The 20,152-nt window shown below is 44.8% G+C and overlaps 1 protein-coding gene across 3 annotated transcripts in view; it reads right to left on the reverse strand.

The window, feature by feature from the left end:
• Rasgef1b (RasGEF domain family member 1B) overlaps positions 1-20,152 on the reverse strand; it is a 498,748-nt gene that overhangs the window by 397,956 nt on the left and 80,640 nt on the right. For all 3 annotated transcript variants that reach the window (XM_040747470.1, XM_040747472.1, XM_040747469.1), the window contains one exon: positions 4,979-5,026. In XM_040747470.1, the coding sequence (XP_040603404.1) occupies positions 4,979-5,026 (48 nt within the window). Of the gene's footprint in view, positions 1-4,978; positions 5,027-20,152 lie in introns of those variants that run through there.

A 20,152-nucleotide genomic window follows, 5' to 3' on the forward strand; every position in this document is an offset into this window, starting at 1 on the left:
CTCTGGACTTCTGGGTGATCATGATGTCTCAGCATGACTGGTCAATAGTAGATGTATGACTAGTGAGATGTTGGTAGTGGAGAAGACTATGCCTGTGGGGGGTGGGCAGAAGGTATTATGGAAAATCTCTACATCTGTTCAATCATTTCGTGTTTAAAACTGCTATAAAAAGTCAAGTATGATCTTTAAAAAAACATTAAATGGAACAAAAAGTGTGCAACCACTTAACATTTACAAAGCAAAAAAGAATACTGATTCCATGTCAACTTCTTGTCTTGTTTTCCTTTGGGTTTCTTGGAACAGGACCTAACACTGTCCTGGCTGACTGTGAACTTACTATGTAAGCCCAAAATGCCCTTAAACTCTGGATGCTTCCTGCCTCCACCTCGAAGGTGCCTCTGTCTATATCTGCCTCTGTATGTTTACTACTACTATTCTTATTAAATGTTAGATACTTAGGGAATAGTAAGTGTCTTTTATAGGGAGATCAAAGATTCTTTGACTTATCTCTGCCTCTCCCACTGACATACTACACCAAGATAACAGAACTTCCCATATCTGTCCTCCATGCATTTCTCTTCAGAGTCCCTGGTATCAATGGGATCAAGGACATGTATGTGAAATCCTTATGTTCTAGAGACTATGGCTCTATCTATTTCAGTCTTTAACATTCACCAAAATTACCAGTGAGATCAACCACATCTAGAATGACCTTGACAATGTGACCATGAGGCCCGGAAGCAACCTCAGGAGCATCAGGCACCAACTCTGTGACCTTGTGGTTAAACACTCTTGAGGCTGCCAAATATCAGCCTTTTATACTGGCTTCCAAGACAGCCTCTGATTAAAGCTCCAGCCAAGATAAAGAAAGCCCTTCCTTTACTTCTCTTAGGATTACTAGAGCTGTTGGCACTTTCAGGCAAAACAAAGGAAGGCGTCAAAGCTGTGCAGTTACACACCCTGCTTCTGCCTTGAAGTGCGACTCTGGGGCTGGAGGCTCTGACTAGATTGCTCTCCAGGCAACTGCATTGGAGCCTCCTCTTCCTATGGACACAGGTTCAGTTTCTATTTTGCCTATATAGCAGTCCTGAACTTTCACAGGTGCGCCCCCGCACATGCATACACACACACTATGCCTGTCAAGAACAAGAGGACAGTGTGGTAAAACGGTCCAAGAATGGATTCGTGTGGGGAGAATACTGAGTGTTTGTGGGAAAACAAGACAAGAGTCTTGTGACCTCAGTTTCTTTAAAATAAAAGGAAAACAAGGAATTGCTTTTGGAATGTGTTTTTGTGCCCCTCCCAGGTGTAGTGGATAGGACAGACTTCACACTATTCATTACAGCAGGCTATTGTTATTTGTTTATATCCTGCTATGGAAAAAAATGTTTTTGCCTTGTATGGCTTGTCCTTGTGATTGTACACTTTACTCAGGTACAGTCTTAGCCCTCGGAGTATAAACTGTCCGATGCTCTGAATAAAGTTGGCTGTTGCATGAGGCTTTAGTCCACCTCACGTATCAGCTCCATTCTGCTAGGTCCCACCACTGCAAGAGCAGTAAACAGCGGAAAGGAAGCACCAGTGGCATCATGCTACTACACTAAATCATAAAATTATACAGGAGGGTGGGGTCCACACACCAGTGTCGGTGTTAACTCTGACAACCTCCACACCATCTGACATAATTAGATGCCCTATAAATAATGAGTAGATGGGTAAACGCACTGGTTTTTCCTGCGGATTGAGAGCTGAAGAGAAACACTAACTCCAGGTTCAGACACGGCCCCTGATAAATTCTGGTTTTCAGGACCCCATTCATCAAACCTCAGCTTTAACTTCTCTCCTCCATTCACATTCCAACACAGAGAACTTTAAAATATGCTAAGTGAGAGAGATAAGCACCTACACAAACAACCCAGTGCAGAGGATGCTGTTCCAAGGCAAATGCAGTGTTTTCAAAGCTACACGTTGTCACCAAGGCAAAAGGGGGGTTTCCATGCTCCAAATAGGAAACATGTCACCAGCTAGCCTGAGCCAGTGTTTACTAAACACCAACAATGTGCCAAGAGTGTGACAGACACCTCATGTACACACTTCAGCCGGTCCTTATGTCTTAGTTAGGGTGACTACGACACTGATGAGAATATCCATGACCAAAACAACTTGGGGAAGATGAACGGTTCATCACCAAAAGCTGTGAGGACAGGAACTCAAACAGTGAAGGAACCTGGAGTCAGGAGCTGATGCAGAGGCATAGACTTGTTCCCCCTGGCTTGCCCAGTCTACTTTCTTATACCAGGACCACCAGCCTAGGGATGGCACCACACACAATGGTCTGGGCCCTCCCTGTAATGTCCCACTGGCTTGCCTGTAGCCTGATCTTAAGGAGGCATTTTCTCAATTGAGACTGCCACATCTCAGATGAATTTATCCTGTGTCAAGTTGACATAAAACCATCCAACACACCTTAAAACCCCACAAGCTAAACATTATCATCTTCATTCTTTAGATTTTGGAAATGGCTCTCAGAGAATTGCTTTTGTCTGTGACTATGGAATCCCACACATTAAATCCCAACTCCTTCCTAGTCGTGTAGCTCTGGGCCAGCAAAGCTTGACACATCAGTTCACTGGTTCCCTCAGATGTCAAATGCAGTCTCTCGCTCATCTCTAAGCTCCCCTTCCTGTCACCTGCTTTATGTTGCTGGGGTTGAGACTACAAAGCGGGCTTCTTGGTATATCAGACCCTCCAGTGAGGGGCAGGCCTAGAGCAAGGCTGCAGAGCTAGGAGGAGAGCAAGTGGTTTCTCTTCCTGAGCACTTGAAGACCTCAGAGGCACCGACATCTTTTCTCTCCTCAAAGCCACCAAATGCAGCTTGCAGTTTTCCTATTACAGACTCAGTAGCTTCACTGTGTGCACTTTAAAGACACTGGTATTCATAAGCTGGGACCCTGGTCACCAAGACATGAATTTCTGTTCTGAGGGACTGGTCCTCAACATACCCGGGAGTTTCCCCACTCTTGATTGGGTTTCCTCTACTCTAAGGCAGTAGTTGCTTTCTGATCAGGAACTGGGATGCCTTACAGTTCTCCTTTTACTCTGCCTTTCCATTACCTAGTTAATTGCCTCACACGTGGCCAATGGCTCTTCCTATTATGTTCAAGTGTTTGGTGTGGTGGCATCCTACTGATTGACCCAGAGGAAAGCAAGAACATCTACCTCGGAAGGTGGAGTGTATTAGATGAGTCAATCGTTGCAAAGTACTCCTTCTGTGCCTAGGCCACAGGGCTAGCTCTATGGGTATTAGATGTTACAATTCCCTACTGAAAACAGCAACTATCTGCAGCCGTTGGGCTCAGTGCATCCACGATCATCCCTCCCTAACCTTCCCAAGCACCTCTAACCTCTGCAACCTTGTTCTGCTTTCTCTCTGACACTGAAATCAGGAAGGGAAAAGTATTGCAGGGATTCCAGCCAGTGGCAATTTCTACACTGGAAGAATAACTTTTTAATATTGATTCCTTCAGAACTGAACATAAACTTCTCCAACTCTAAAGGAACCTGTGTATACTATTCCCCCAAGTATCCACAAGGGATTAACACACTGTGTTATGTTCAGTTCTGATGCATGTCCAAAGATTGAATTGTAGAATTTCAAGTTCATGTTCTTTATTTATCTTGGATGTCTGTGTGGTTTTGTGGGTTCCAGATAAGGGGTCAGATCCCTTGGAGCTGAAGTTACAGATACTTGTAAGCTGCCCATTGTGAATGCTGGGGTCAGAAATGTGATCTTTTGCAAGAGCAGCCAAGAGCTTTCAACTGCTGCACCCTGTTATATAATATTAGTTTAAGATGTATATTTGTCTATGCTGTGGAATATTTGTTTAATGATGAAAAGATGTGTTGCAGCCTTTTCTGTTGCATTTGTTTAACTCTGTAAAGCTGTGTTACTTTGCCTGCCTAAAGCACCTGATTGGTCTAATAAAGAGCTGAGCGGCCAATGGCTAGGTGGGACAGAGAAATAGGTGGGGCTGGCAGGCAGAAAGAATAAATATGAGCAGCAAGAAAAGGAGAAGAGGAGGACACCAGGGACAGGTCACACAGCCGGCCACTGAGTAAGAAGTAAAATATATAGAATAAAGAAAGGTAAAAAGCCCAGAGACAAAACGTAAAGAGAAACGGGATAATTTATGTTAGAAAAGCTGGCTAGAAACAAATCAAGCTAAGACTGGGCATTCATAAGTAAGAATATGTCTCTGTGTATTTATTTGGGAGCTAAGCAGTGAGTCTTCAAAGGTGGGGGGAACAGTCACCGAGTCCTCTCTCCAGTCATTCTTCTATTTTCTAAACTATCGATGAAATATAGAATTTTAAAAATTATCAAGTGCTTATTTGTGCTAGGCACTGAACTGTGTTTCCACCCATCATCTCATGTTTGCCTCAAGGCAGACTACACCAGCAGGTAGAATCCTCTTTGTACAGATATGTCCAAGGTCACACAATGAAACCGCAGAGTCAAGAACTGAAACCGATTCTCTGGGACTCACAGAGCTTATGTTTTACAAGTCCGCTGCAGGCCACAGGTGAAGGTCACCCTCTACAGCTGAGAAAATAAATTTGAATAAAGTAGAAACCGGGATAGGCACACATTCCTTCGCTAGGAAGGACATGGAGAAACAGAAGTGGAACCAAGGAGGTGTCCTCTGGCCTCGAATGCAGAATTCGTTTATGGCATGAGGAGACGCCAAAGCTGTCCCTGGACTTAATGTCTCTCTAGTTCCGTTTCATTTCAAGGCTCTCACCCCCCACTTCAGTTTTATTGTTGTAAAAGCAAAGCAAAGAAAAATTAAAAGGGATGATTTTATCTCTAGGTACATCTTGGCCTTTCAAAAACAAATTGTCCTGCTGGGGGAGGGGATACACCAACAAAAATAGTTATCTGTGAAATGGATAAAGTACAAGAACAAAAGAAACATACCTTTTGCTTTGTGCTTGATTTCAGGCCAACTTGGGAATGGCTTTTCGACTAGAGGAAAAATGAGAAAGAAGTCCATGAAAATGCAGCATGATTGTAGAATTTATGCTAAAGCCGTTTCTTCTAGAAGGCGAAAGTTTTCCTTAACTTTCCATTACGGCCTCCAGAAATCTCAGCAACACAGCCTAGACGCCAGTGCCGGGTTTTCCCCACTGAATGGGAGTCTTTGTAAGCCGGGCAAAGCCTGAACTTGTCAATGCCTTGTTCACAGTTACCAGTTCCGTATATTTTCCTAGAGGACACCACAGAAACCTCCAACTGCAGCGCGTGAAGAAACACTCGCTGCTGTGAGGACGAGGCAAACGGGAAGAAGGGGGGTGGATATAAGCAGAGGCAAGGAGCAAGGCAGGGGAAGGAAACAAAGGCTCTGAAAACCGGAAGGAGAGAGAGCAGACACAATGAAGAGACCAGCCAGTGTGCGGCCAAGCTCCCAAGTACATTTCTAGAGGGCAGATGTTAACCTGTGCTCCTCAAAATGCGTCTGCCAGAGATGGAAACAAAGTTCTCCGGAATATAGGCTTGTATTTAGGGGCCTTTTCTTTGAGGTTGTTCATGAGGCTTTATATTGCTGAGGGACTAGTTAAGGAAAAGTAGACATTAAGCTGCTAAAGAATTATTTTCACACGAGAAAAAAGCAGAAGTCAAACTTGCTGTATTTAGTATTGAGATTATATATATATATATATATATATATATATATATATATATAGCCTTAAGTGTATGATGAAATCAGTTAATTCTAAACCAAAGACTACAGCATAACTAGGGAAATGTCTTCCTAAGTCAACAATTGCAACATTTTTGAACTTGGGTCATAGAGGCCTTCTGTATCTATATTTATTATTTTTAGCAACTGGGACTAAGAATTTTTCACTATGTATTTATTAGTTTTAAAATCTATAACAGCCCATTATACATTACCTAGAATACATTTTTTATAGATTCTGTGTGTGTGTGGTAAATATTGACGAGAAAGCAGCACTTATGTTTTGCAAATACTTTTTGATATTTGGTGTCAATAGAGAGTAACTAGGTTATTATATTCGCTTTTGCACTTAACCTACTCTGTTTGCAGCAGATAAACCAAGTTTTTTCTTACCTAGATATGCAGCTGGAAAAAGAAAGTATTTAAAATAATCATTTCAGACAATTGCAGTTACTCCTTCTGGTAATGAGTGTCATTCTCAGAAGAAAGGAGAGCAGCATCCATACATGGAAGACAGATGCATGAGGACCAGAGTGTATCTACAGCCCAGGAACAAGTCATCCTAACAAACCAACCCTGCTAACAGCCTGATATTGGATTTCTGATCTACAGAACTGTCAGAAAATAAACTTCTGTTGCTTATGTCATCTGGCTCTTGCATCTTCTAGGGAAGCTCCAGCATACTAACGTATAACACTGAAGGCAGAGACAACAAAGCAAGAGCTAAAGCAAGGGTGCACTACCATCACTTCCAATACCAGCCCTGTGCATACCACAACAGCAAGCTTGGGTCAGTGATGCTTAACCTCCATACTTTTCACAGATATCTTTCAGGGGAGCAGCTAGTCATACAATCTTCCCAAACCCAAGTCCAGAAACTCCAAATCAAGACACATTAGCAACTGAAAGCATGTGTGCTTAGCCACCTAACAGGAGGGAAGGGTGACTGTGGCTCAAGGTTTTAGCTGTGGTTGCCGAGAGACAGAGGAGGGAGGGTGTAGAGAGAGGAGGGAGGGAGAGATAAGTGAGGGAGGGAGAGAGGAGAGAAGGAGGGAGGGAAGGAGAGAGAGGAGGGAAAGGGAGAGGAGGGAGGGAGAGACAGAGGAGGGGAGGAGGGAGGGAAGGAGGGAGGGAGAGAGAGGAGGGAGAGAGAGAGAGGAGGGAGAGAGAGAGGAGGGAGAGAGAGAGGAGGGAGAGAGAGAGGAGGGAGAGAGAGAGAGGAGGGAGGGAGAGAGAAAGGAGGGAGGGAGAGAGAGAGGAGGGAGGGAGAGAGAGAGGAGGGAGGGAGAGAGAGAGGAGGGAGAGAGAGAGGAGGGAGGGAGAGAGGAGGGAGGGAGAGAGAGTCACAAAGTACACACTTAAAGCACACCTGAAGCAACTACATCCTCCAACTAGGCTCCACATCTCATAAAGTTTGTGCCGTGTCCCAACGGCTGTTAAACTATAAGAATCCAGGAGCGGGAGAATCATTGATAAAGGAACAACCCTCCTATTCCAATCATTTCCCAGAGGCCTCACCTCTGAACACTGCTATTAGCCACCAAGCCTTCCCACATGAGCTTTTGAGGAACATGTAAGGCATTTGAGATGGAGTACAGCATTTTGATAAGTTCAGTTGATGTATGGCCTTCATCATAATCTTCAAACCACTTGTCTAAGGACGACAGTAGCCGAGAATGACAAGTAGGAAAATACTGGGAGCTAATGCTGACACCCTCCCCTCCACTATGAAGAACACAAATGACCTCTTCTCTCTCCCCAGTAAATGCCATTGACTGGACCCTGTGGGTGACCAGGGAGGGCTGAACCAGGCTCAAGGTTAGCAGATGACTCAAACTCGTCTAACACACACCTGCAACCCTTTCTTAGCAGTGCTAACCTACAAGCATAAGCACACAAATCCTACTTTTGTTATTTTTAGGCATTTCATTGTGCTGTGTTATCATATTAAATACTACAAGCCTATGAATAAGATCTTTGTGTACAAGTCAACATCACAATAGTTACGTCACAACATGACTTCAAGAAAAAGTTTTTCATTGATAAAAAGGATTAAAAGCCAAGCTACTTCTAGGGGGAAAAATCACTTGATATTAAAACATTTCATTTGGGTCTCTCGTGGTAAAGGTCTGATCTGGCTATAATGATGTTGGGCTTAGTTACAGATCACCTGGGCCACATACGTTGGGCTACACAGTTCCCTCGTAGTGAGATGGTAGCCTTTGAAAATTTTCTTCCATAAGTTAGACATTATAGTTGTTTTTTCTGTAAGAAGTTTTATAGGCTATACTACAAAGGCCCATTTACTGTCAAATAAAACTGAAATGCTATGAAATTACCAAAAAGTAAACTATCACAATATTAACAATTAAAGTAGAAAACAATAAAATTATTCCAGAAATTATCATGATTTTTCATACATGGGATCTCTAACAATAGCATCTTCAAAAAGGCATATTTAATTTGAAGAGTCTATGGTGGAAATTCTGGCATTCTGGATTCCAAGGTATTGGACTTGTTGTTGATATGTCTCTCACCTTTCTCACATGAATGCCTTTGCTTTCTGCCTTCAAGGACATCTCCAGATCACTGTGAAGGGGACAGCACAAAGCCATGGAGCTGTTCCCAGATACTCACCCCCCAGACTCTCTCACTGGGCCCCGACTGCCTTCTACTGTCACCCGGCCTGTCTTAGTTAGGGTCACCATTGCTGTGAGGAAACACCATGACCAAAGCAAGCTGGGGAGGAAAGGGTTAACTTGGTTTTCCCGTTGTACTCCATCTCTGAAGGAAGTCAGGACAGGAACTCAATCAGGGCAGGAACCTGCAGGCAGGAGCTGGTGCAGAAGCCACAGGAGGGTGCCTCTAACTGGCTTGCTCCCCCTGGCTCTCTCAGCCTGCTTTCTTATGGAACCCAGGACCACCAGCCCAGGGATGACACCACCCACAATGGGCTGGGCTCTCCCCCATCAGTCACAAATTAACGAAACGCTTTACAGGCTTGCCTGCAGCCTGATTTTTTTTTTTTTTGTTTTTGTTTTTTGAGACAGGGTTTCTCTGTGGCTTTGGAGGCTGTCCTGGAACTCACTTGGTAGTCCAGGCTGGTCTCGAACTCTCAGAGATCCACCTGCCTCTGCCTCCCGCGTGCTGGGATTAAAGGCGTGCGCCACCAACGCCCGGCCGCAGCCTGATCTTAAGGAGGCATTTTCTCAATTGGGATTCCTTCATGGCAAATGCCTTTAACGTGTCTCAGATTAACATAAAATTAGCCAGCATACTGCCTGTGGTTAAAAAAAAAATAGAAAGGAAGGAAAAATCAAAAGAAAAAGATGTGTTTTTTGTAAACAGTTGAGTACAAATTAGAAATGAGGGGACAGGAAAGGAAGATGTTTAACAAGGTTACTACACGGTCCCACAGATTCTACTGCATGTAACCTTCATCCATGGCTAAGAAGCAGGGTAATTGCTTTACTCTGCTGGCTTTATGGATAAGAAAGCCGAAGCGTAAGAAGCTCAGCAATTTACACAAACCCACACTGCCAAGAAATGTGAGAACCAGATTCCAGCCAGCCCGAGTCCTTAAAACACTGTTATTTTTCTTTTTTAATTGTTTGCCTTTTAAGTTATGGCTATCCTATTCAGCAATTAGAACCCCAGTGGCTAGGCACCGACTCTTTAAAGCTTCTAAGGAAACCTATTTACATCTCTGTTCCATTAAGAACTCAAGATTCAAAGGTTGAGGCAGAATCCAGCTTCCCAGAGAGGCTGAGTAGCAAGCAGCTACTTAATCAAAAACATCTTTGCATCAATAAACAAATGTTCCAGAGCATAAACAAACGTAATACACCTTAAGATAATATCCTACAACAAAACACCATACCAATTATCTGAGAAAAGGAGTTAGCTGAGCCCAGAGAATAATAAGAAAGTGTCTGAGAAGAGATAATAGATTAGAACCTCACCAACAGATTAGTTGAGGAAGACTTTAGCCGGCGTCAGTGGCCAGAACTCTGAAATTCAGTTTCCTCTACAGTGAAGGTGTGAATAGCTGCAGAGAAAGGAGACCAGGGTGGCTTGGGATGCAGCAGATGAAGGGAATTATCACACATGAACCACATACAGCACAATGTTCCGATGCAGCAGACGAAGGGAATCATCACCCGTGAACCACATACAGCACAATGTTCCTAAGGCAGGTGTGGTTAATTCAAACCTCACCTAGAAATGATTTCTTTGTAGGCTTCAAGGCATTTAAATAAAAACAGCCCACCTTTTAAGACTAACCCTGAACACATGCACTCGCGCGTGCACACACACACACACATCAATAGAGAGGCAGCAGAAAAAAAGTTATAAAAGAAACCAATGGTTTTCTTCAACAATGAAATTATACCAAACACGGTTGCAAGATTCTGAAACTGACTCTCACTGAGAAGTGTTAATTAAAGCAGTGTATTCTCTATTTCAATCTTCCAAACAGCAAGGAGTGAATATGATTATGTTTCCCAAACTTACTTATGGAAATGAGTGTTCTGACACCTACTTCTCCAATTAGGGTCAAGATCACCGCATGTGTGACTTTAATGGGAACCAAAGGGATATTTAAGTGACTTCTTTAGGCAAATACCACTGGATTTCCCTGCCAAGGATTCTGACCACATCGCTAAAGGGACCTGAGCTCGTGACTCCTCTGCTTTTTTTTTTTTTTTAGCAGAATTAGGTAATGTTATAGTTTACTCTACCGACATTAGAGAATCCAATTTAAACCCCAAGATGAAACTGACAAAGGAGCGTTCTTAAATGCAAGTTCTGGTCTAAGTTCCCTTAATTGAAATCTGCAGAGCAACGCAATAGGGTCACCCTGCAAATACTATGATTACCAAATCATGGACATAGAAGACTTCTCATTTATCAAGATATACTTTGAAGTGTCACCCTGTGTTCAGGGACTGAACCAAAGACACCTCAGCTGATAGGAGCTTAAGAACCCTCCCATTATAGTGGTCTTCCGTTGCTGGCTTTCTAAAATAACACAAACAGAAATGGCTGAATGAAAAGTTCTAGAAATAAGTGTTGGCTGCCTGATGACTTGTGGGTGGCTAACAGTGCAGTCAACCTTGTAGAGCATCAGAAGAACATATTCCCTGACTCCTGGTTCCCCTCACACACCCAATCTCATTTCTTTCCAAGAAATCACAAAAGCAATTGAATCCAAAGGATCAATGTTGTTTTGAACTAAGATTATTTCGTGATGCAAGACCACCCCCTGCTTGCTCAAAGGGAGACAGAAAGTAGATACTTAAGAAGCCCTGTACCCTCCCTTTCAGAGCGGTATCTGTATAAATGACTTGGACAAACTTCTCCGTGGTCTCCCTGGGTGGCTGTCAGGCCCTTCTCAATTCCCTTGCTCAATTCTATTCTCCTCTACGCCTTTGGTCACAAGCCATCTCAGAGCCCGGCTCTGTCAGCAGGTGGTGGCTAACGCTAACCTGGTGAGCAGCAGTGGCCCCATTTCCACTGCCGACAGACACCTGTTATTCACAGCTCTGTGCCCAGCATCTTCTCTCTGGCACTTGTGTTGTATTCTCCCATCAGTCAGGGTACAGAGATGTAGAGGGAGAATTCAGTAAAATGATGGCTGCCCTAGGATATAGATAGGATTAAGGAAAACCAGTAAAGGATGGAAGGGCAGTCTAGGAAAACAACGATGGGAAGGTTTCCCACGGCCAGTGAGAACTGCGGTGCAGATGTGGGCAGCTGTCAGAAGCACAGTCGTAGTCAGAACGCATCCCAGCAGGCAAGCAGTCAAAGCAGACTGCCGCTTTTTTCCTGCCCATCACCTACTGCCACTGTCCGTCATCCAGAGCGCTCTGGCAGGCAGAGGCCTAGTGACTGAGTCACCGTCCGTCATCATCTGAACAGCTTTCGGTGTACGTCAGTTTAACCTTGTCTTTTCCTGTTCTAACTGGTGAGTTATAACCTGTTGCCCACCGTTTATTTTGAAGGTGAGCTGTCGCGGATGTGGCCAGTGAGAGGCCCTCGGACTATTTTTAGGTCCCTTTCGCTGGACCCTGTCTTTCTTCTGCCCATTTCTTACTTCTCTGCATGGCCTTTCCAGCTCATTGTGTAACTACTCAACCCCGGCCCTTCTTCACTCAACCATTTCTCCAAGGCTCCTGGGTTCCCTTGAGTCAAGAATGGTATCTAAGAACATCCGTCACGAGAAGGCAGTCTCTACCAGGAAGGCATTCATTCGTGTTCACATTTCTTTATCCATCTACTCACTTCCCGCCCACCTAGAAAGTCACGAATTCATATCAATACCTCCACTCCCAATCCAGTACCACAAGGTCGATTTAAATTTCCTCTTCCACATCTGTAACCACTTTCTCTTACTGTGAAAAACATGCCTTCCCTCATCCTTAAAATATGTACTCATACAACAAATCTCCATCCCGACTCTCTGCAGACCCTGCCTGGTTGACACCTCCCACAGAACTTCCCCATCATGTGGACGCAGCCTCCTCATCCTCCCCAGGCTGAAACTCCACGACCACTTTCACAGACCCTCTTCACCTCACTTGGGCTCACATGCTATGTGCCAGCCCACTCATCTCCATGGACATTTTCCTCACCCTTCATGGTCTCCTATAACCCACACTGGGCTGCCATTCTGATACGGTGCACTTTCCTCTGAGATTGAAACATTCCATCCTGCAGAGAAGCTCATTAAGACTGGAAGTAAACAATTCAAAATAGCTTCAGGAAGTCCCTGAAACTGACCAGATTCACCGGTCCCCTTTCCCTCCCCAAGAGTATATAATCAGAAATGGCTGCTGAGAGTCACTCTCGAGGGAGCTGACCTGCGAAGAAAAGTCAGACAGGTCCAGCTGCCTGGAAAAAGCAGAGACCAGCAGAATTGCCTAAAGAAAAAACAAAGACCTGCTGGGCTGTCTGAAAGGCTCAGGTCAACTGAGTCGCCTGGAAAGGACACTCTGCCACCTGTTAAGCTGCGTGCAAGCTGTGCAGTGTGCCCCATGTTTTGAGCCTTTGTGAACTGTCACCCATGCTCTGATGGAGGGGCTTTGGTGATGCAGCTGTCTCTGAGTCATTTCTATCCCTGTGACCCCTCACCCAAGTTCATGTATAATCCCAACAAAACTCATTGGTATACTTATTTGAACTTTCGAAGTCTTCATACTTTGATCTGTTGAGACATTAGTTGCTGGGTTGAGAAGGTAGGTGTGTGTGTGTGTGTGTGTGTGTGTGTGTGTGTGTGTGTGTGTGTGTCCAGGAGAAGTCTGTCCTAGACACCTTCGGGTGGACACTGTCCCTCCTCATCTCCCGTGGCACAGCCCTTCTATGGATGCCCTGCTTATCCCGCCTGTTGTTCTGACACTCTGCATCAGACCACCTCACTCAGTGATGCCTGCCTCGCCCACGTAGACTGTAACACCTTGTGCTGGGCCATCCTCCCCTCAGTGGGAGCCTTCCTCCAATGCACTCCTAGCTTGCTCAGCTCCACACACTGCGTTTTGGGTGGTATCGTTCAGGCAGCGGACAAAAGAACAAAGGAAAGGAATTGAAAGGTCCCATGCAGGAATGCAGACCTGATGGGATATAAACTGGAGGTCATCTGCCTCATGGTACCTCTGCCATGAGGATCTGAACAAAACTGATGCCAATACAGCTGAATGCGGACTTCAAGAGCTGCTGGAGACAGTTCGTGTGTCATTTGAAAACTGTCATCCAGGTCTGCCAAGGCAGACACCTATTATGTAAAGCTATGATGAAGTTTTGCGCTCAAGCCAGTTGCACCTGGGATTTCTGACACTGACACTTGGCACAGTCTTAATGGGCTCTCTCTAGTCATTAGCGTGATTCTCACCCCGTGCCACAATGCTAACAATTGGATTGACTGCAACATACCTAATACTAAGAACCTACCATGTATTCCAAATCAAATAATGGGATTTTCACCTTGATGATGAAACTGTCAGCACACGGCTTACAGTCGTTGTTTCTGTGGTTCTCGAAACAGCACCTGGCACCTGTGTGTGCTGTCTTTGGTGACTTTGCCATGAAGTCACACCCTGTTCTCTGGAGCCCCCACTAAGAACTGAGGTCAAGTTGTTCCATAAGAACTAGTGGCTGGGACCCTGGGCTGAGACTTAAGAGTAACCAAAGGCACCCTGCCTTCCTGTTACATCTTCTCCTGACGATGGTGAAAAAACAGCAACACATCTTTCTAGTCCCCTAGAAAGAAAAGCTCAGCTGAGAGATGGCCCTGGCTCACCTGAAAACATACATGCTGTCAGTATCTTTGCCTGGGTTTGAATTTAGCTATCTTGTCTTCAAAGATGGCCAATCACCAGTTTTTTTTTTTTACTTTAGATAATCTCTGATTTAAAAATAACAATAATTCTAGTGAAATACATAAAACATGAAAGCTAGCATCTGGACCACTTTAAGTGTACAGTGTGTTCACATGGCTGCACAGACGCCAAAGCCTCCCCCTCTTCCATTGAGACTCCAGAGTTAATTAACCCTCTATATACCCTCCCTTCAGTCTCTGATGCCCTTCTTGCTACTTGCTATCTCTGCTCTGGGAAGTTTATGTAAGTGGAATCCTGTAGCATTTGCCATTTTATAACTGGCTTATACCATTAATCATAATGTCCTCAGGGTTTTTCTGTAGTGTGCCATTTGTCAAAACACCCTTTCCTGCCTTGGTGGGTCCCCCAGGTGAGCATCGTTGCCTGCTAGATTCTCCTCCTTTCTAAGCAGAATATCCCACCGCACGCACAGTCTGGCCATGAGCACAGGAGTCGCTTCCGGAAGTCGCCCCTCTTCGCTTCCGGAAGTCGCCCCTCTTCACCACCACCTCAAGCATCTTCCATTTGCTGCTGCCTGATCTCTGCAGCCACACCCTCTTCCGCCTGGACTGCTGGGGCCTCGTTTGGAACTGTGGCCTGCCTGCCTGCCTTTTACCTCTTTCCAGCAGCAGCTGTCCCTTCTTCCCACATGGTGGGGAGGGCGAGCCTGAGAGCTGGTCTCCAGTGTCTCATCATCTACTCCTCCACAGCAACCGTATCACAAACCATGTCGGCTACAAAGAGAAGAGTTTTGAAGGAGTGATCCTCCCAGCATACAAATTACTGGGGAGAAGAATCCTTCCTATCTCTTTAGAACATCCCCCTCAGCCACGTGGCTGACTGGAGCTAGGAAGCTCTCGTTGCTATTAATAGCTCTATAGTGCAGAGGGGAAGAAGGCATGCTCAAAATAAGACAATGATGAACTCGGCTCACGAATAAGGCCAAGACAAATGACTATAATGTATTCTGCATTCTTGTTTCTCTAAGGTTAATTCATGTGTGGAAATTGCATACTGAGCATTCTATGAAAACAGTGTAACAGCTAAAATGTTAATAGAAACCAGATATTCTCACCTGATAATTTCTAAATCAAGGGTTATGCCTTAGAATTCATCCTGAAGATGTGTAACATGCATTTATTAATCCTTCCAACAAATGATTTTAAAGTTCTACTCTAAAATAGATACGTGCTGCATGTAAGGGGTATCATGGTGAACCAGGCAGACCCAACCCAGAAACAGGAAGCCACCTGAGCCAGACACCACTACAATGCTTGAGTCCACCAATCCCTGTAGGAGGCAGAAGGAAATGAGTGAAACCCCAAATGGAAGGAAGGGCTGCTTTCCTAGCTTGTGGCTGCGGTCTGTTAACATTCTAGCTAGAGAAAGGGCATGAAGTATGGGAAGCAACCATCCTACGTGCCACCACAAAAAGACGTTGGTGACTGCTTAAGGATCACTTAGCACACTCTCAGCCTATGTCCTTGAAAGGGCTTCATTATGTTTGCTTTCCAGTGATACATGGAACACAGGCCTGAAGTGTAAAAGAGATGCTCAATGGTCTTCAAGGCGTTTGTAGCTCCTCAACCCAGGGTTCAAAGGAAGGCAGAGCATACACATGCCCAGAGTCTCCCAGCCCAGCAGACTAAAGGGTACACATATGCACTCGAGCACCTGCATCTGCTACCCAGTCGGGACAGGCCCACTGTGTATCAGACACTGTGAGCACACGGTGCCAGACAGGACCGGCAAGATTGCTGCCAATGATCGTGTGTGCCAAAGCTGGGCATCAATCCTCTTTCAGACCCCAAGCACACAGAAGTCTCCCTCCTCTAGGATCTGATAAAACTTCAGGTCAGGTCCCTCGTGGTTCAGTTTTTATATTTAATTAAGTAATCCATTTGGTGTTGATTTTGCTAGCTGGTGTAAATGGATTTTCCTCCCAAATCGCTAACTAGTCCTTCCTACAGAATTGATAGCAGCAGCGGCCCTTTGCCACCGCTGCACATTCTCTCTGGGATCCCGTAATTAACTTTTTATGCGAGGTGCCATTGTTCTTTTAAAAATATTTCCTAGCGCCTTCTCTTTCAGGCTAATCTGGTTTCTTTCCCTACCGTCCTTGGGAGGGGGAGGGAAGGATATATTAAGACCTTTTAGACTCAGCTGCAGTGAAGACTGCAAGTAAGACGAGACCGTCACAAATATTTGTAGCATTTATATTATAGCACAGTAGGAAACATGTACAGGTACCTGAAACAATAAATGAATTGCATATTTTCCAATTTATGGCTGAGCACTGAAACATTTTAACTATCACAGTTTTTCACAGTTTAAGATCTAATAGGGAGAGCATCTCACAACACGGCTTTCAGAATTGCCTTAGCAAATGCTGCCTATTCCTGCAGATTGACTACTTGTCCAACCAGATTGTAATTACTACTGTATTAGTTCTATGAATCAGTGTGGAGGAAATCTGTACATATCTAATCGTCCCATCTGGGAGTCACTCACTTTCGGTGAATTTGGATAATTATGCTTCCCAAGGTCACCCTTCAATTCCTGAACTCCAGTCTGACTTACTCTGTGAGCAGACTTACCCCATGAAAAATACACGTAGCAGAAGCTGGAATGAAGTCTACAAGAGGAGTTGGGAACGGCTTCTGCTGTGTGTATGTGTGTGTGTGTGTGTGTGTGTGTGTGTGTGTGAGAGAGAGAGAGAGAGAGAGAGAGAGAGAGAGAATACCTGTGTGTGAGTATGTATGCATGTGTGTGAATGCTTATGTGGGAATGTGGGAGTATGTGTGCATGAGTGTTTGTGTGTGTGAGTGTATGTGTGTGTGAGTGTGTGAGTGTGAATGTTTGTCTGTATGAGTGTGAGTGTATGTGAGTGTGTTTGGGTGTGTATGAATGTCTGTGTGTATATGTGTATGTGTGTATGTGTATGAATGTGTATGAGAGCACCTGCATGTAATTATGTATGCATGTGTGTGAGAGTGTGTGTGTGTGTGTGTGTGTGTGTGTGTGTCTGCTACCATAAGGAGTAATGTGGATATTACTCTACAACTTCACCATAAAGACACATATCCGCCAGGCAGTGGTGGTGCACACCTCTAATACCAGACCTTGGGAGGCAGGGGTAGGTAGGTAGATCTTTGTGAGTCTACAGGTATAGTTCTAGGACAGACTCCAAAGCTACAGAGAAACCCTGTCTTGAAAAACAAACAAAGACATATATCCTTCGAGTCATTAGCCAACATCAAGGCTCTTGCCACAATATGGGAGGCTCTCTCAGCCCGGACTCTTGGGGGAGGGCCTAGGCCCTGCCCTGGATGAAATGACAGTTACTGGAGATCCACCTTGGAGGACCTCACCCTCCTTGGTGATCAGAGTGGAGATTGGGTGGGAGACTGGGGGACCTGATGGGGAGAGCAGAGGAGGAGGGGAGGGAGAGGGAGCTGGGATTGACATGTGAAACAAGATTGTTTCTAACCTAAATTAAAAAATTGAAAAAAAGAAGAAAAAAAAGAGCTTAACAATTTAGTTCTATAAAGTAACTCTACTGTCGTAATTTTTTCTATTGCTGTGATAAGCACTATGACCAAAGCCACATGGGGAGGAAAGGGTGTACTTGGTTTATACATCCCTATCACAGTCAGTCATTGAGGGAAATCAGGGGAGGAACTCAAGCTGAAGCAGAGATAGGAACCATGGAGGAACACTGCTTACTGACTTGCTCAGCTTGGATTTTCCTACAAGCCAGGACTACCTGCCCAGGGTCAGTAGAACACAGAGTAAAAAGACCCACCCCCATGTTGATCATTAATCAAGAAAATTCCCCCACAGACTTGTCTATAAGCCAATCTGATGGAAGCTTTGGCTTGTGTCATCAAAAAAACAAACAAACAAAAAAAAACAACCAAAATATCCATTTAAACACTACAATAACATAGTAAGTCTCCACATGGCTTTTGCAACATCCTTAATGTTAGTCATCACTATCCCCTACCCCTTCTCTTTCCTACCCTCCATACCCCTCCCTGTGATCCTCCCAAAAGTCACATATTGACCAAAAAGAACCCCAGTATCAAGTGTAAGATACCTACACTCAAGTTGCTGGTAAGATGGTCTCAGATACTCTTCAAGGCAAAGCAGGGTATCACTGTTGCTCTTTATTGCCCACCAGAACTTGATGGTAAGACCCTGTTGCCGAGGACACTACACACTTTTGTCACAGGACTTGGAGAAGTCAAGTTGGTACTGATCAGGAAGCTTCCTACTTGTTACTTAGCTCTCATGGTGCCAGAACATACTATGTGGGCTGTCAGGAGAGAAAAGCCATCAACCTTATCCAGCCGTCTAGCAAGATATGGCCATGGCGCAATAGTGACGGCAACATTACTGATGCTTTCTGATTGGATTCAAGGTCTGTTCCACAGGGCACTCATGCCTGGTACTGTAAAACCTAGCAGAGAGCCCATGTCTGGAGTTTTCATAGGACTTAGGTGTTTACCTACGCCTATTATTTACTGAATGGTCATAGTATCAAAGGCCCTTCTCCATTCACATCTTTGTATCTGTAGATAGTATTGGAGATGTCACTCAGTAGTGAAGTGCTTGCTTAGCAAGTGTGAGGCTCTAGATTCAAGCCCAGTCCCCAAAATATGTAAAAAGCATGTACTTGAGTTGAGTGAATACTAAACAGACAAGGAGAGTGTGCAGAGGGCCCAGGATATAGTGAGAGGAAACGGAGCCTATGGTGTTCTTGGGATACAAGAAGTTGACCAATTTCAAACTGGTGAAGGCTCACCTAAATTGTGTTCTAATGTTCACAGCTACCAGGGGTTTTGTGATTATCAAATCCATTCCCAGGAGCAGTTGCTGAGCATCTATATATTCCCTGTTTGGTATGCACTGGAAGTAAAAATAAGTGAGACATTCTCTCTGTACTCAAGTCAGACACAGAGGCAGGTGGTAGTCAGTGAGCAGTTACACACAGGGTAGGAGGATGGGCAATCCCAGGATGAGATAGTGAAAAGACGTAGCAGACATGAGTCTAGAGCTGACGTGCTCAAGTGTGCAGGGAAGCAAGTGCTGGGGTGGGCACATGTGAGCAGAGTAGTGTGGGAGCCAGGCTGCAACTCACAGGGGTCTGGGCCTCACACCCTTGGAAGGAGGAGATGCGCTGGAGTCTTTCATGTGGAAGGAATGACAGAGCCAATAGAGGAGCTAGGGCAGCAGATGGGGTTTTCCTGGCTCTTTTATTGCTAGCATGAGCACTCACATGGATTTCATCCTACAAGTGCCTAAACCTGTACTTTCCCAACCACCGATAGACACCAAGAGAGACACACGTTGGACAAGTCATTCCTCTGGTGTAGCCGTCGCTTCCCTCGCTGTAAAATGGAGACACTGTACTAGATGCTCTGTCTGTGAGCAACTCTTCAGGCCCTCTCACTCATCTCCCAAGGAAGACAGGGTAGATTGAGGGTGGCTGCGGCTCAGCCTCCACATCCAGAGACGGGAAACCAATTTAAATGAGCAGGTTTTCAGGGCATTTCATCAACGTTCTATCTGCATTCTGAGAATGTTTGTAATTCCCTGAAAGCCTGAACTTTCTGCACCACCCATGTCTCCTAGCCTTTAAATTAAAGTGCATTTACGAAGCCCCTGTGAGCTCTTTGGATTAAATACTAAATTTCAGTTCTAAAAACTCTCGTCAGCGCAGAGTGTACCCAGAGGAACATTCGCGATCTCTGGTTGCTTATGCTGCCTCCTAGTCCTGGCTCGGCCCAGTTTCATTAAGATTTCTATTAGTGTGGTTCAGTCATGATTAAATATTCTTCATACTTTTTAAAGGAGGACAGGGTGCAGCTAACTCTTGATGGCCAGTGTCAACCGGGAATGTAGACCACGAGGACAAGTTAAATCCACAAGCAATCCAGATCCTTCATATAACATGTATTCCGCTTGCCCGGAGACCCCTTTGGAAAGGGTCAGCTGTGGGTGGTGGGAGATGGCCTTGTCTTTGTTCTGTAT

Source organism: Mesocricetus auratus, unplaced genomic scaffold, assembly GCF_017639785.1.
Source record: "Mesocricetus auratus isolate SY011 unplaced genomic scaffold, BCM_Maur_2.0 Super-Scaffold_100006, whole genome shotgun sequence".
In the NCBI taxonomy this organism is placed as follows: Eukaryota; Metazoa; Chordata; class Mammalia; order Rodentia; family Cricetidae; genus Mesocricetus; species Mesocricetus auratus.